This window comes from Leucopleurus acutus, assembly GCF_964270905.1.
Source record: "Leucopleurus acutus genome assembly, chromosome: 10".
Classification (NCBI taxonomy): domain Eukaryota; kingdom Metazoa; phylum Chordata; class Mammalia; order Artiodactyla; family Delphinidae; genus Leucopleurus; species Leucopleurus acutus.
Genome location: NC_139153.1, coordinates 98,373,088 through 98,391,443, shown reverse-complemented (window position 1 = coordinate 98,391,443; position 18,356 = coordinate 98,373,088). Strand labels below are relative to the sequence as shown.

General features: G+C 36.2%; 1 protein-coding gene across 1 annotated transcript in view; it reads right to left on the bottom strand.

The window, feature by feature from the left end:
- Window positions 1–18,356, bottom strand: part of LOC309967681 (uncharacterized protein) — a gene marked incomplete at both ends in the record, with an annotated part of 268,712 nt that overhangs the window by 51,727 nt on the left and 198,629 nt on the right. Inside the window, one exon of the mRNA XM_082848441.1 lies at window positions 16,704–16,863. Coding sequence (XP_082704567.1) covers window positions 16,704–16,863 — 160 coding nt within the window. The remainder of the gene's footprint in view (window positions 1–16,703; window positions 16,864–18,356) is intronic.

Sequence of the window (18,356 nt, the reverse complement as noted above, 5' to 3'; positions counted from 1 at the left end):
GTAACCTAGAATTTAAAATTATTTTTAATGTTTCATTTTAAAAGGTAATAGTTTAATCACTAATCATTAGAGAAATGCAAATCAAAACTACAATGAGGTATCACCCCACACCAGTCAGAATGACCATCATCAAAAAATCTATAAACAACAAATGCTGGAGAAGGTGTGGAGAAAAGGGAACCCTCTTGCACTGTTGGTGGGAATGTAAATTGATACAGCCACTATGGGGAACAGTATGGAGGTTCCTTAAAAAACTAAAAATAGAACTTCCAGAGACCCAGCAATCCCACTACTGGGCATATACCCTGAGAAAACCATAATTCAAAAAGAGTCACATACCACAATGTTCACTGAAGCACTATTTACAATAGCCAGGACATGGAAGCAACCTAAGTGTCCATCATCGGATGAATGGATAAAGAAGATGTGGCACATATATATAATGGAATATTACTCAGCCATAAAAAAAACGAAATTGAGTTATTTGCAGTGAGGTGGATGGACCTAGAGTCTGTCATACAGAGTGAAGTAAGTCAGAAAGAGAAAAACAAATACCGTATGCTAACACATATATATGGAATCTAAAAAAATATATATGGTTCTGAAGAACCTAGAGGCAGGACAAGAATAAAGACGCAGACATAGAGAATGGACTTGAGGACACAGGGAGGGGTAAGGGTAAGCTGGGATGAAGTGAGAGAGTGGCATGGACATATATACACTACCAAATGTAAAATGTATAGCTAGTGGGAAGCAGCCGCATAGCACAGGGAGATCAGCTCGGTGCTCTGTGACCACCTAGAGGGGTGGGATAGGGAGGGTGGGAGGGAGACGCAAGAGGGAGAAGATACGGGGTTGTATGTACACGTATAGCTGATTCAACTTGTTATACAGAAGAAACTAACACACCATTGTAAAGCAATTATCCTCCAATAAAGATGTTAAAATAAAAAGTAGTAGTTTAAACTATATCATGCGCAACGAACTAGCAACCTGTCTCCAGTTCTTTTGTGAAATATAATGTTATATATTAGTATTATCGAATTCAAATAACTGTGGAGGGAAGAGAGAGAACACAGGTGCTTGGAACAAAAAGACCCAAGTTTCAGCCCAGGCTTTGCCTCTTACCAGAAACTTTGCCCAAGTCTTGGAGCCTCTCTTCAGTATGGGTATAATCATCAAATAGGAAAAGAGAAATCTTTCACGTAAAGCTATAGCAATTCTTTACAATTATCTATGTGAAGGTGCTTTAGTAAGTTCTTTACGGTGGTAGGAGTAGCTGCCCTGTGTTAATAGTTACACCAGGACCGCGAAAAGCACTTTTAGAGAATTTGCGGGAGAAGATGTTCTTTAATAGGAGGATATAAAAGCATTCCAAGTTAAATACTAAACTTGATAAAGGGAAGCAATATAATACGCCCTAGATGTATAGTATAAGCTGTGATATCCATAGTCACGTTCATCTACGTCAAATGACTTAAATAAGATATCCAAGAGGGTACCCGATTACAAACTATAAAAATCAAGTAATTTTCCTTCTTCCTTTAAGAGAATATTGCCATTTAATAAAGGAAAAGGTACCAATGATTCAGTGATAAATAAGCAAGAAACCTAAGGATAAACACACACACACACACACACACACACACTCTAAACTAAGACTGGAAATGTTCCTTCTCCTTTATTGCACCGATTCTATTCAACCTACTATGTGAGCTCAAAATTCAGTAATGTGCTGACTTAAAAAGTCATCTAGGCTTTCAATGAAGCTTCCTTACTTAAACTAAAACTGAATCTTAAAAGCCATGCCAACGTGTTTTAAGTCTGTGTGGCTGTTTCACATACAAAAGTACAAGTGTACATTTCAAGGTCATAGCTTCCAAATATCCAAGCAATGGAAATCCTCAGTGTTCTTTCACTTAACCTACACATTGCTTCAAACACTGTTGTTTATAAAGCAATAATGAAAATACCAAGTCTATAAACCTGTGCTTAACGGCAGGGGTTTTGGGCTCCCAGGTCTTCAGACCTGTACTTTACGCAGTGATTTATACCTAGTGGAATTAAGGAAACAGTATAAAGAGGGGGAGAAAAGGAGGGAACACTCACTTAAAGGGGCTGTGTGTGTATGTGTCTTTGTGTGTGTGTGTGTGTGTGTGTGTGTGTGTGCGCGCGCGCGCGTGCGCGTTATATGTTGTCATGGAAAAAAAACAGCAGGAAGAGTCAGAAGATTCAGGGGAAAAAGCTCAGAGACCTTTGGCCAGGAAACCACTGCCTGTGGCAAAACAAACAAACAACCCATATGTCTGTAAATACTCTGAAAACCCTAGAGCAATATGGGGTGAGGGAAACCACTGGGGGAATGGCAACTGTGATATGTTATATACATGGGGGAAATTAGTGAGGTCTGCTGCTTGGAAGTGGGCTAAGGTGCATATTTTGAATCTGCAAGCAATTTTTTTTTTTAATCTTTTGGCCACTCTGCAAGGTATGCGGGATCTTATTTCCCGGAACAGGGATAGAACCCAGCCACCTGCAGTAGAAGTGTGGAGTCTTAACCGCTGGACCACCAAGGAAGTCCCTGTGCAAGCAATTTTGACTTAGGTTACACGTTTTTGGTGGTTATCTGAGGGTGAGAGGCTAGTATTGGGAAGGGGGGGACAATACCACTGCATTAAAGGATCTTCTTCTATATTTAAAGGTAAAGGGGCTGCAAACAGATGCACTGGGTGATTTCATGCATTTTCATGGCTATTTCTTTCTTGGCCCTTGAAGCCAACACACTAGCTTTGTATGTTAGACATTTTCTTCACTGACACAGGAGTGTCTTGAAAGACAGGCCAAGAGAGAAAGGATCTAACGTCTACTACCCAGATTCCCAAGTTGATTTTGTGAGATGTCTTACCTTCCGATGTCTTACTTGTTGGAATGATATGTCTTATTGTCCAGACAGTGACTGAATGACAACAGTAAAGCCAAGTAACTGCTTGCATTGCTTTTCTTACTTTGCACAGAATTGGCCATTCTTTTAGTCTCAAGTCTCAGTCTTATCATTTTAGTTCTTTGTGAGAAAAATAACATGTTTTAGCCCACTTTCTATGGACTTTCTTGTTTCAGGAAGATACCTTTATTATTGTTATCTACCTACCTATGTTGAGATACATAAAGTATTAATATGACTTTGAAATCTTCCTCCATTAAAATTACAGGATTCAGGTAAAATGTGTTATTCTGGCCCTTAAGTGGTCCTCTAGGCTCTGGAAAAACCTTCCCACCTGTAGGGCCTCCTCGAGGTCTTCTGAGGATTCCTTTACTGGTTCTTAGTACAGGAACAAGCCCTGCTCACCATCAGTGTCTGGGGAACAATACTGCAATTCTAAGTTGGCATAGAATGAAAAACTGAAAAGTTCATTCCCTAATGCTTGGCTTTTGATGTCTTGGCACATAAGCTGAGATTCCTGTGTTGAACATCTAGCAAAGGCCATTTTACCATGTATCATTTCTAAATTACACATCGAGGGCAAAATGGCATATAACCTACTTACACATTTGTAATCATACAAACACAAAAGAAAAGGCAGAAAGATTCTTATTCAGGAGGGTTTCATCCCTTTTCCGAAACATTCTGATACTTGCAAAGATCACACCTGGCAAAATGTCCCAGATTTTAGCCCTGGATGTGACATTTATTATGATGGACAGGTCATCTCTCTGAGTCTCACTAATTTCCCTCACCTGTGAAATTGTCTGATCCTATTACCTCAAGGCTTCTCTAAGAACAAATAAAATAATGTTGACAACATGTTAAAGACCTTCATGTATGATACTAACATGAGGTACTATCATTCCTTTTAATGTTTTAAGTGAAAAACTACAAATTGATTATATTTCCATGAGATATTTAAAGAACTGTTTGTTAGATCATAGCAGTAAAATCTTTTGGGTTAAAAATAATAACAAAAGAGCCAAGGAAAAGGCATATCCTCTCTAGAGAAGTTTTATTTCTTGTTACCATCCTTCTACACTCTGACTTGTTAAGCAAATATTCTCATCTATACATTTGTATAACACTCTCACAGTATAAGGTTAAAAAAAAAAAACACCAAAAATCAAGGCAGATATAAACATTCCCTTTCATTCTAATGACCTAACAGCAAAATTCTCTGTGCTTCATCAATCACTGGGATGTAATTATAAATTTAGTTGGGGCTGGGGAAACCTTCATCAAAAACAGCATAGAAGAATTACATTAAGAAACATTTGTTGAGTTTCACATGTTTTTTAAACATGTGAAAATCATATTTATGCCCTTTTTGATATATCTATTAATGAAAAACCAATTTGTCTATTTACACTGTGCAGACTATCATTTGTTAAGCCAATAAACTCATAATGATTAGGCTTAAGAAGAAAATGTAAACACAAAGGACTCTTCCACCATTATACTGCACATTCATAAATGTCAGGATTGGCTAAGTCTGGAGGAAGACACAGTTAATAAAAAGTGTTTCAATTCAACTGTTTAGCTACTGTCATCATGTTTCCTCATTATATTCCTCTTGAAAAATTCACTAGTGGCAATTTTCCTGAATACTAAAAATGGGAAATACCAGTGGCTGACAGGATCATTTAAAAAAATGTATAGCCATTACCAACATCATCATAGTAGAGTCCTTATGCATGAGGGTTATGTGTTATATCTTTGGTTTCTGCCCAACAAAAAGAAAGTGGTTACGCATAGAATTTTCAAAGAATGAAGGAAGGAAGGGAGAAAGAGAGGAAGGGAGGAATGAAGAAAAGAAAGAAAGAAGGAGAAGGAAGGAGGGAAGGAAGGAAGGATTACCACTACCTAAACTGTTAGGTGACTTGGTTTAGCCATAAAATTTCCATTTAGTGTTAAAAACTAAACTTTCCTCTAATATTGATTCATGCAGAGAGGAGGTGATTTGCCTTCTCTGTGAATTCAATACATCCAATAGATAGGATCCTGGATATAGGATCCCTACACCAAAACAAACTCAAGAAACACTTGGTGTTTATATGCTCCTCCCCCAGACAACTGAATGTCACATTTTACTTGTAGAGCTTATATGTGATATGAATTTTTCTTGGTGAAGAGTAGGCAAATGCATTACACTGTAAGGTAAATCAGGGTACACGATATGGCGTACGTGGCACGTCCTGCCAGCAAGAATCAAAAATATTTAGCGCTGCAAATGGGACAGAAACTCTGCACGTTCGCTCCTGTTTATGCCAACCCCTTGGTGACAGACTTTCCTTCAATGAATTCTCAGCAGTTTTCTTGATAGACACAAATGATCTTGGAGACATAGAGAAAAACAGAAGGCAAATAGAGATGCAGCATTTACTGCTGAACATGGAAAACCATCCTGAGGACAATCAACTACATTAGTTTATGACAGTGAAGCTTTCATCAGTGCGGTAAAAATGTCAGTAAAGTGCACTGTTCCTTCATGACTGTTCCTGGACTCTGGCGATACAGTTTGCTTATCCATTTAAGGACTGCAGAAAATAACAACTCCCTTCCAGGTATGGTAATGAAAAAGATGATATTAAACTGTTCATTGGGTCAATCTCCACCATCGCTTACAAATAATGAATATGTCTCTTACAAGACTGAAATTACTCTACATTCTTTTAGGAAGAGAAAAAAGTCCTAACAAAATTTTGATATTTGAAGTGACCCTAAAGCTATAGCAAATAAAACGATTCTCAGAAAAACACTGTTATCCTAACAGAACCAATTCTCTTTCAGCCCTGATGATCTTTAGTGTCCTTTCCTCTTACACGATTACATGGTATGCAACAACAGACTATCATAAGCATTAGATGAGGCTCAAGAGGGGAAAAAAACTAATACCATTAATAACTTTTTTTCTTTTCTTGGCATTTATTATTGAACCTTGGGGTCAAAGTCCTCCAGGCTATGTCGCTCTAAAATCCCTTAAAAAAAATCTTAGTGGGGGGATAAAAAAAGACTGCTTGTGTTCTTCATGTTTCAAAGAGAGAATATAGACTATGTGTACATACAGAGTCATAAATTCTGAGTATCCAAATGTCCTACATAGTAATCTGATTTCTTGAAAGAGGAGCAGCAATGTGTGCTTTTGTCTCCATGGAATCTACCTGAGGACTCATGGGAGTTGGCAGGAGAGGTGATTCTTTCCTGCTTATCCATCCTTGGCATCCAGCCAAACAGAGAAGGCCCAGAGACGGTGTCCTCATGAGGAAGCAGGCCTCTGCACAGGCACATTCAGCTCAAGTCAACATTACTTGAATGTTTACTGTGTGAGAGTTCCTATCCTAGGTTTGCGGGGGGAAGCAGATGTCCTGAAGAAACAGGACAACTTAAGGAGCTTTTGAGTAGTAAGAAAAGAAATGACATTCAGTGAAAAACATAAAATATGATCAGAATACGAACAATATAAAGTTCTTAATTGTCTGAGCACATGCAGATGGAGAAGTTGGTTTCTGTTGGATTGGTCAGGCAGATCCCAGAAAGCCTCATAGTAGAGCTGGTATCCAGCTTGACCTTGAAATGCAGAGGATTTTGAATGGACAAGATCGTGGGGAAGGGGGCTCCATGAAAGAAACACAACTGCAAAGGCCTAGAGTTAGAAACGTTAAGTGTATATTTGAGGAAAAGCAAATATCCAGGTATTGAGAGGGTTATATATGGTTGAACTCTCTAGAGCCAACCCAGATCTGCCCTGTATACCTTAAGTACCTGGAATTTTCTTCCTTAAACTGGAATCTAAAAAGAAAATAATAATTCCCAGTAATCTCAAGTTTTATGAGTTTTACTTTTAGATTCATGTTTCCATTTCCATGACAGTACTCGAGGTGATGAAGATGTTCTAAAATTAGGTTACTCTGTAAACATGATAAAGACCACTGATCCGGGCACTTTAAATGGGTGGACATAAAAGTATGTAAACTGCATCTTAATAAAGGTGTTAAAGTTTATTTCACCCACTTTAAAGAGGCAAAAAAAATCTTTTAAAATAATGAAGTAAGACTTTCATTACTTAACTCTATGTTTATCAGACTACAGTCTGCTGACCACTGTGAAATTCTTAGCTACATTTTAAGGGATGCCCAAGAATTCCTTTAAAAGGTGTTTTAGCTTATTTCTAGGGTATACAGGAATAAGATGGAAATTAAGAGATGAGAAGGACAGATTTTAGAAGGGTATACACATTAAAAGAAATTGTCAACAGGGACAATTTGGTTTTCATATTAAAAATTCCTTTGATAATACATGATACCAAGAAATGGTCTGATTTGAAGCAATGCACATATGGCATGTATCAGTATCTCTATCCCAGATTAGACTGTGACTGTTTTCTCATGCAGACTCCTCAGAGTTTGAAACCAACTCCCTCTTGGTCAAGGGTAGTTAGTTTCCTGTACTTAGATTCTCTTGTCCTTCCCTTCAGACTTTGCAATATCTAAAGCATTATATAAATTTCAAAAAAACCTGAGGGTTTAGTTAAAAATTGCATTCTTTGTTTAAAAATAAACTTAGTGACATATCTCATTTCATCCTGAAGAAAAAAATAAACTTATTGTTCAAGATTTTATATGTGACTAGAGATAATTAGAAGATGCCTGGAAAGAAATATCAGCAAAATATGAAAAAGCAAAGGTTTGAAGGCATTCTAGAAGGATACAAACTTTGGAGAGGGCAGACTTTATTTATTTGGTAAATCATGAAATACTTACAAAAACAAAACAACCCAGAAACATGCTTTTCATAGCAAGAAATTAAAAATAAGCAAGTTTCTTAAGCAAAGAGATAAATGGGTCATAGATCAACCTGGTGACAGGTTGTAGAGTGGCAATGAGAGCTTTTCCAACAGCTTGCCTGAGAAGAAGCCAAGGGACCAGCCTGAAAACCAGAAACTAAATGTAGATGGCAGCGTGAGTCACTTGGAGCCCCGCATTGCGACTCTCGTTGCTGCCAAATATACAGCAGGAAGAGTCACAACAGCTTAGCTGTATTTTAGAACCTAATCAAGGCATAACGCACAACTGCTGCTGTTGGCGGCGACAATGGAAACCATACTGCACTCCTAATTGGAAGGGAGGAAATGTGGACAAAGGGAAACAACCAACCAAATCTCAACAGGACAAACAAAGTGTGACCAGGTTCTGCCACCAAAGTAAGCAACGTGCACGTTTCCCCAAAACTTGAACGATATCAGTCAGAATGGACCAGGAGACACGCTGTAAACATGCTGGCCTATATGTTCTTACAACATTGATGCTGTCTGGGATTTTCTTTCCTCCCAGTCTGAAGATAGATCATAAGGCCATGATGCAGCAGACAGATTGTCATGACTGAAACACCTGTTCGTGAGCGTAACGTGAATTGCTGGTTTTGTCTGTTTCATATTCTTTCTGCATAGTGGTTGCTCCTAAATGGTACAGGACTGTGGCTGTAAAGGATTTTAAATTGTGCCTGATATTTTTCCCTTTCAAAGAGCTTCATAGGTCTTTTTTTTCCTAATTGTGAAAAAACATGTATTCATTATGAAAATTAATAGGAAATTTATAAAAGCACAAAGAAGATCAAAGGAAGATCTAACCACTTGGACAACTTTATGTATACCTTTGTAACTTTTGACTTGACTTTACAGTCTCTCATGGGTCATTTCTGCACCAGTTCATATTGAAATACTGGGAACAATGGTTTTGGAATGGACACAGGAAGTGAGATGCTACAGTGTGAGTCCTTTTCTTTCCTGTTTATCCAGTCTTAGTGCTCCCTATTACCTGTATCTGCTAAACTCTTTTCTGTGCTCCAAAACATCATAACATTTTATCCCCTGCTTGGAGCATCCTTTCTTTTGGTGGCCAATTTGTCCTTGGACTACTTACTCTTCATCTTAAATCCCCATCTCAATCATCTTCTACAGCATGAGATCTTCAATGGACCTTTCAAATGGGTTAATATTATCTTTGTTGAAGGTACCACAATAATGTCCAGCAAATAGCTCTATTATTCCACTAGCTTAATGTATTGTTATTATATTTTCACTCATTTATTTCCTTACTGGACTACAAGGGAAGAGACACTCTTTTAACTTACTTTCACTTGCACCTAAGAAAAGTATGTACTTCCTAAAAAGATGATCAATAAAAAAGTGGTGAATAAATGATTGGATGGATAAATAAATAAAGTTACTTCATCTCTCTGAGCCTCAATCTTCTCATCTGCAAAATGAGAGTAATGACAAACCCCTATGTTTGTTTTGAGAATTAAATGAACCAACATATAAATTGCTTGACATTAGAGACTGAGCCACAGTAATAGCTATTTATTTGCTCCCTTCATTCCTAAAAAATATTACTTAAATTCTAAGAATTATTTTTAAAATTCTCTTTGACCTACCAAAATGCAAGTGTTCAGAGTCAAACAAATGATTTCTCTGAACAAGTAGTAATGCTATGGTGACACTTTTGCCATATTAATTTATCCAAGCTTTGTGACTATTAAAAGTCCAAAGAACACCTTACAGAAACTAAATAAGTAAAAGGAACAAAGAAGAATAGCCAAGATTGTATTTCGATGGAGTTGTATCTTAGTCTCGTTAAAACCTATACTGATGCAAGTAATGTTGGAAAACTTGTGTTTCTCAAAAAACACTAAGATGCGATAAAGTGTTTGACTTTCATTTTTCCTGGTAAAGAACATTATACTGCCAATGAAAAAAGAAAAAGACATTGTTTAATGCCTTACATGAAATTTAATTTCACACCACATAATTATTAAAAGATAAATAGCTCCTGCATTACTAATAAGAATAAATAATAATATGGCAATTAAATAACTATCACTAATGACTTCTTCATTAATATGTCAGTAGTTGGCTGTTTTATCATGAAGAGAAATTAGAGTAAGATAGTCGAAAAATTCAGTAAATAATAAAACAGAAAGCTGTGTATTGTGTCTTGGTTAATTACAACTGTATCGGATTCTCAGGGATCGCTAAAGAAGAAATTTGCGTACTGACTACAGAAGTAGTTCAAAGCTAATAGGTGCTTTGTTGCAAACAAAACTCTCTCATGTCTCTTTGAGTTTAAGTTTGTTTACTCTTAGAAAAACTTGATTTCCTGTGTCTGAAGAAAATAAGCTTATAAAAAAGATGAAAAAGCTGCTCTATACCGCTCCAGTAAAGGGAGGCTAACAAATTAAGTGTTAATGAATCAGAAACATATGGATGATGCTTCACTCCACATAGAAATGATGTTAGAATCAAGGGGGAAAGTACTTAGCAAAAGGTAAATAAGTCTTTGTCAATCTTAAAGCACAAACATGTGAGGTATCTTCAGAAAGCTCCTAGTTATTACTTTCTTTAGTCGTTATCTATCATTTTCACTTCATAGAAGAGATCAATCTCTCCATGCCCGAATGATCTTTCAAAAGTTTAACAACATATTGGGTAAGTTATAAACAAACATCCCAGAAGTTCAGAGATAAAAAAAAGATGAAGGGAGAACAGTGTATCGATTAACCAAAACCATCATAACAACACAGAAAAACTTCCTCTGCTCCTTGCTTACCATGATTTGAAAAACAAAGCCAAAATGTCTGTTGTCATGTACCTTTTAAAAATTATCCTCTTATATATATATATATATATATATATATATATATATTAACTGTAGCTAAGATTTATATTTTCCAATTAGATCAACATCAATCTTTTGATTGCACAAGAATTGGAATTTCTATGCTGTGGCTAGTTCTAATTACAGGCTACATTTATAGAAAATCTTTAAAAGATAACTGTCTTCATGCTTCTTTAGAATTGGGAATTTGTTCAATACAAGAAGAAAATAACCTTGGATATGGAGTTCAGAATAGATATTTTATTACTGAGCAGAAACCTCTTTATTTAAGATAATTTAGGCATAATTGTAAGCTGTATTCACTCAAGTCCCTAAGAGACATTCTTTACTGGAAAAAAAGAAATGTTCTTCTTGAATGCAGCAGTGGTTTTAGCACCTAGTCCACTACCTTCCCAACAGAGAACAGTTCATTTACCATTCTGCATTGCTGCATGTCTCTTTCACTAAGCATTCTATTCTGGAGCCTAAGATTCTTATTTCTTACTAGTGGACACAATTCAGTGCCTTTCAGACAGTTGGAAAGCGGGGGACCTCCACGGGTGAAGGCTGGGATCACAGTCAGGGACCGGAAGTGTTACATGTAGATGGTTTCAGGGCCCACCATTTGTTCTCCTGCTATCAGGACTGAAGATGCTCTTCAGCTCTAGTTGAGTTAGACCCTGCTTCCTACCTCTTAGACTCAGAGCAGCCTGTTTGCACTTTGAACCAATAAGATTCAAGTCTTCTTTGTTTAGTAGTCACCACTCTGACATGTTGTTTATCCTCACCTACTTTCAAGTCCCCACCAAGCTTGTAAAATGCTCAAAGCCTTGGACCTGTCCCTCGGCTGCAGGACAGGATGATGAACATGTGATGACACATAAACGCAATCCATAAGTGACTGTGGGATTTGATTGGATAGTTAGAGAATGCCATCGATCATTTGGACCTTTCATGAATAAACAACTCTTAATGATGGAAAACTGAAGCATGTATTAGACAGAGTGCATTAAGCTATTTACCTTCCAAGAAGCAAAAGTATTAGTTACAGCTTTAAAATAAGCAATTCATAAAATTCAATGCAAAGGCAACTCAAAGTCTTAACCGAATGAGTTACTTCTTTTTATTAAAACTTTCCATGGCTTCCCACTGCCCGTGACAAATATGTAGGCCTGACTAGTGTGCACTTTCCTAGTTTCCAGTCTACCTCTCTAGGCTGATCTCTCTCCTTCTTTCCATCCTTTGTTCCAGCCAAAACAAATTGCTTTCAGTTTTCAGACTCTCTTGGTATTTCCTATCACTATACCTCAACTCACTGTCTCCTTTCTCTTAGAGATGATAATTGGGTCGATAATATTCAGTTCATAGGCTCATTATTTAATTGCAAAGACAGATTCTGAATACAGACTTTTGCATGGAAAAATCTATCAAGTGTTTCCACCTCAAGCCCCCATCAACATGCTTCCATTTTTTCTGTTTGCTGCCACCTTGCAACTTATGACCCACGTCAAAGCTTTCACCGCACTCCCTGGCTGTATTCCCCAAGTAGAGATGAGTAATACTTCCAGGAAAACGCGGCAGTCATACCACGACACAATGCCCGCAATTTTCTGTGTCAATAACAATGGTTAGTTTTACCTCCTTAGTAATTCATCGGTAAATGTAGGTTCAGGTTTTCTTAATCATCTCCTTTTATTAAAAATTATAAATTGTATAGAACCTTCATAATAGAATTTCATCAAGAATGAACTAAAGCACTCAATTGTTGTGGTCCCTACCCAAGTACACAAGTAGTGGATAAATAGCAAGGATAAGAGAACAGGGTGTGTTTCTATGTGTGTGTGATTCCCTGTATGTACACATTCATGATAAGAGGTGGGCAGCTCCTTCTCAGAGTATCTTACATATTTCCACTGTACAGCCGTCCCTTAATAAAAACTACTCTAACGTACAACAGAAATATTCATCTTCATTAATTGCATATGGTAGTTCTCAGATAATACAGACACTCGAGAAATAGACTTTTTAGTTGTTGTGTTTTCCAGTTACACTGCTTGATCGGATCTCCACATTTACACTCCGTTGTCCCACAATGCACAACTGCCCTAACTCTCCAACTCTGCCTAGCATCCTGCTACTTCTATGAGCTCCGATGGCCCATTCTAAAGTGATAGTTTCTTTAAGAAAATAATTACAATGTAAATTAGTCTTCAACAAATAGTAAGGCACGTTTTGGAATTAAGTGCCTAAGTACTGAAGCTTTGCTTCCCGATGTGGTTAAAACCATTATATAAGTTGAAGCATATCCATTCAATCTGTGTACCTAGAAATATCATTTCTTCTGTTGCTAATGAAGGTCCTACAGCACAAATTTATTAACGGTATACTTTTGCATGGGGTAATAATTGGGTCGATAATATTAAATTCATAGGCTCATTATTTAATTGCAAGGGCAGATTATGAATACAGCTCCTAAAATGTATTTTAATGAAAAACACTACATCCTGACCTAATCATATCAACCTTATGCTATCTAATTAAGGATGCAAAAAATCATTAGAGTCGCAAAATATTAGTTCCAGCTCCATCAGGCTGTGAGCTGCCCCTTCATGAATATATATTTTTTTACTCCACGATAAATAGTTAATGAGGTAAAAATGACAAAATTTGCATGTAGGCAAATTAGTTTAATAGAATGATGTCTTTTCTGACTACTGAAAGTGACCTTTTCCTTCTCAAAAACATGGCTAAAACACTTTGGAATTATCATCTGGCTGTCTTTGCACAAATGATAAATTGTATGTATGAACAATATAAAAATTACAAAATGCAATAATCCTAAATTCTCATCATACTCTAAATGTATTCTGTGCTTTTGCATTTATCAATTTAATAACATGAAATTAAGCATATTATAAAGTGTCCATTTATGTGGCCATTCTTAATCCAGAGCATAAAAATGAGAAGCACGTGCTTAATAGCTAGCACTATGGCAAAAATCTAGATCAAATTTTTAAAGCACAAGAATTCTAGACTACTTACTTGAAATACTTTTATATTAAAATGTCCACTCCACTCTTAATTTAGCATTTTAGATTATAGATGATTGCCCTCAATTAAACTGGTATAATATCTTGAAATCAGTACATCAATTATGCAACAGCGCTACCTTACTTCCCTATTGAAATAAACTAGACAAGCAATCATAAAACAAGTTAAGAAGAATAACATACAAAAATTAATCATAAGGAAGAGAAAGGCTTCATAGTATAAACACCAGGTCATGAAGAGATGTGACAAACAAATAAAATATATACGTCTATCATTTAACTTTGAGAATGTTTCTGTGTGCTTAACAAACATCACTCCAACAGCAAGAAATAACAGGTGTTCTACAGATTTTCAAATGATTTGCATACACATCTCTATGAGTCTCATCACTGATGGATGCTGAGTCTGTGCTGTGAAAGGAACAGCAGCAATTCATCCAGATGTATTCACTTCTGGTAATGGCTCAACAGAATCTAAGCCAAAATATTTTACTTAAGACAAAAATGCCTTTGATTAAATCGTTTACTTTGGTTACATTTAATCAAATTGTCTTTTCTCTGATCCATCTGAATGTGGACACACAGTCAGCATGATGGACTAGAAACTCAAGTGACACTCTCTTCCTGAGTTCTACTCTTGTCCATCACGTGTCAGCTAAGCCATTTTACAAAGAAGAGAATAAATATGAATTTTAAAGAATTAAGGAATTTCACAATCTCCTTTAATTTTCCTTCTAGCACTTAAGCACTAGTTGACTTCTCCCTCCCTCCCTCTTCTCCTCTCTCTCCTCCTGTTCTTCCCATTCTCCCCCATCTCTCATTCTCTGTCTTCTCTAGCTAAAATAAAAATAATTCTCTATTTTTCTCTGTATTCTCTTGTTCAACTCAAATCATTTTGGTACATAAGTTTGGTTGCCTTCCAAATTTCTAAACTTCCATGTTGTGAAACTTAATGACAAAATAAAATGAACAGGCACTTTGAAATTATCCCAGAGAGAAAGTGCTGTTTGCTTGATTTTTAGGATTTCAACCACTTTGGCCTTTTAAAAAGTATGCTATTAGTCAAGGATTTTTGAAGAAGAAACCAAAATGAATATAAGGTAAAGTAAAAACTGTTTTACTTCAAGTCAAGGACAGTGGTCTTGAAAATGTCTGCTGTAATTTTAAACTAATTATTAAATTAAGAGAATTCAAGACATATTGAGTATATTGTTAGTAAGCCCATGTGGAATTTTTTTAAAAGTTAATATTTAGGTTTCTATCAAGTAGAGAAGAGGATGAGGTAGATTTTATGTCTATTATACGGGCAGATTAAATGTGGTTAATAATTCAATGGTTCATGCACACATTCTTTTATGTATTGAAAAAATAGACAAAAAAATGTACTATTATTCTGCAGACCCTGTTAGGGCTTGAGGACACAAAGATGGAGAAACTATTGGTTTATTACACAAGAAGTCTTCGTCTAAAGAGGAAGAGGAACACACGGGGAGTTAATCCCTAGATTGTGTGTTAGATGCTGGAAAGGTCAAGTAAAACAGGCAGTTTTAGCAAAAAGGAGATGGTTGTCTCTGGCAGCTCCACCGAGAAAACACTCAAACTGAGCCCTGGAGAATAGTTTGTTTGCCCGGTGGTACGTGAGGAGTTGGGAGGCTGTCTTTCCAAACAGAGAGGAATGTATGGTAATGTGAAACAGTATGACATATTTAGCAAATTATCCGTATTTTATATGGCCTCCTCATATTTTGCTAAGAAGCATTTGGTAAGAGGAATGTTGAGAAAGCATGGGAGAGGTGAGCACGCAGGAGATGTCACTGGAGAGGTAGAAAAGAATCAGATGGCAAACACACAATAGTATGAAGTTATTGAAGGTTTTATGACAGGGGACTGCAGGGTCAGACTTGCATTTTAGAAATACTATTTTGACAAGAGACGAGAATGAATTCATGGACAGTGCAACAATGTGGCAACTGTAGCATGAGACTGAAGGCAGAGAAAGCCATTGGCAAAGTATGGCTGTCATTCAGAAGGTGGGTATTGAGGTCCTAGACATAGGTAGTAGCAAATGGAATAGAGAAGAGGAGATATTAAGGAAGACAAAGAAAAGTCTAGAAAAACTCTTGAGTTTTAGATCTTTGTGATTCAGAGTACATGAAAATGCCAAGTACAGAGATTATGGAAGTGTAAATGGCACAGGTAAAATGTATGCATTAATTAATTAACTAAGTCGATTTTGTTTGGACCATACTAGGTTTTAGGTAAATTCGGGACATTCATCTGGAGATATCAAGTAGGCTGCTGGATTGTATTTTGGGGGGACTCAGAAAGGAGGTGTATCCTGGAGACACATATTTGATCATCTTCAGCCGGATGGAAGACACAGTTTGAAAGGAGGTTTATCAAAGAACTATGGAGAGTCAGACAAGGAATAAACCAAGTACAGAACCCTGGGAGACGCTAACACGTAAGAGCCTGGTGAAGCCAATGAAAAAGGCAAAGGAGATTTCTCCTGAAAGAGGGAAATTAGTCTAGGGGACTGACTAACAAAAGCATCAAAGGAGAAAGGCAGAAGTAATATCCCTTCCCTCCTGTTCACTCAAAGTCACTTTAAAGCTGAAAATCTTGTCATGTGTGGAAACTCATTCTTTTATGTTCTTCATAACCGTTGTGTATTTTGCCATATATATATATATATATATATATATATATATATACACACACACACACACATACATATACATATACACATACATATATGTATATGGCAGGTATCAATAAATATTTTTATAAGAAAATAAGAGTGCTGAACTATAAGTACCATCTGGTCATGTCTCCTCATCTCGACTAATAAAAAAATAAACATACAATTGAGCGGCAAGATCTGTACAGTGGTGGTGATCAAATACAACAGTAAATGGCTTCAGAAAACAATGTGAGAAAATTTAACAGCTGACTGATATGCTAACGGAATGAGCTTCTTTCGTGCAGTCAAAACACAAATCTGCTTCAACTCACCTTCCTTCTCTCACCATTGAGTCCTCTCCATTGCTCAGATCTTTTTACTATATAGCTTAGTTCCTGATTGGAAATCTCCAAATCATATGGTATAAAAAACTTGGTTTCTTCACTGTGGATGCGCTGAAATGCGTCTAATATCCAGGAATCATTGTGCAATCTAAAAGCAAAATCATTTGTTATTTGGTTTTTTTCCCAAATATTGTTTGCTTTTTTCCAACAATGTTATTAAACACTTTGTCTCTTTTATAAATTTCTATGTATTTAATTCACTAGTCCCCTCTCTTTTTCAGAAATTATTTGACTAAGATTCCAGAAATGATTTAATGATTTTCTCTGCTAGATATCATAATCCAACAACAACAATTTGGGATTTTTACAGCTATCTCCTAGAAGCCTACTATGTCTGATTCTAAGTTATAGACTGTAGAAAAATGAGAAATATTTAGCCATTAGTTTGTATATGAGTGTCCAAATTAGTTCAAATGAAAGGGATTTGTCAAAGGAAATCTGAGTTTGGATTTATATTTCCTCAGCAAGTTGGTTTTAGTGTCATGCCACAAGCTCAGTCAGCACAGAGGTTTTGCTTGGTTGGTTGCTTTACAACGTGAATAATAAATGGACAAATCTGGTGAAGTATCTAACCTGATGAGCGACTCATTTAATCTTTTCCCATTTTTCAAAACATCTCCAAATATTCATTTAGAAAAGCACTGCTTTTCTTGTGATATTGATAAACTGACAGCAAAGTATCTTACTAAAAAATATTAATTCTTCATTAGTAACATTTAGATGAGTATTATAAACATTAATTAAGCCAATGCTTATAAAACTTTCCCCAAAATTACCTCTAAGTTCAGAGAAGAGAAAATGTGTATTCTATCCCTAATCTATCAGTGTATTTGTTTTAATATAATGCTTGTTTTTTGTAAAAGTTTAAGTAAAATTAAAACTCTGGGGAAATATCATATTTATCCTGTGACTTAGTGGACACTTGGCTGACCAGGTTTGCCTGGAACCAGTTTAAAAAAGATAGAATTGTGCCACTAACAGTCTGTAGACCAGATCAAGAACCCTAATGCATCACAGTGTCAATAAACTACCCATCTGAGAAGTAAGTTTTTACAAGATGCCCAAAATATAAATGGGACTATCAACATAATTAAGGATCACATGGAAATGTCTTTCTACACGGTGTGGAGAATTTTAAGTATTTTCTTTCAATGATCAGGATAATTATATTTTGCTTTAAATGGGCTAGATAATAAAATTTAAATGTATTGCTTTCCTATTATAATGGTAGTTCATTTCACATTCACTGTGTTACCTAGCTTTACCTTAATCCTGTCATTTACATATTTACATGTTAAAATCAAAAGTTAGTCTTACTCTTTATAAGTAACAGAGAGAGAATTTAAACTCAGAGTTAACTCCAAAGTTCATTTTATTCCATCATCTGACTCTTCAGTGAAAATAAAAGACACAACACATATCTTCATTTAACTAGATCCTTTCCAAAACAGATTTTTTTGACCCTCTTGCCAACTAAGATGCATGTGTCTTTTTCCCCCCAACTACTTTTCATTCATCACATAGTGGAAATGCAGTCAGCCTTCTGTATCTGCAGGTTCTATACCTACAGATTCAACAAAT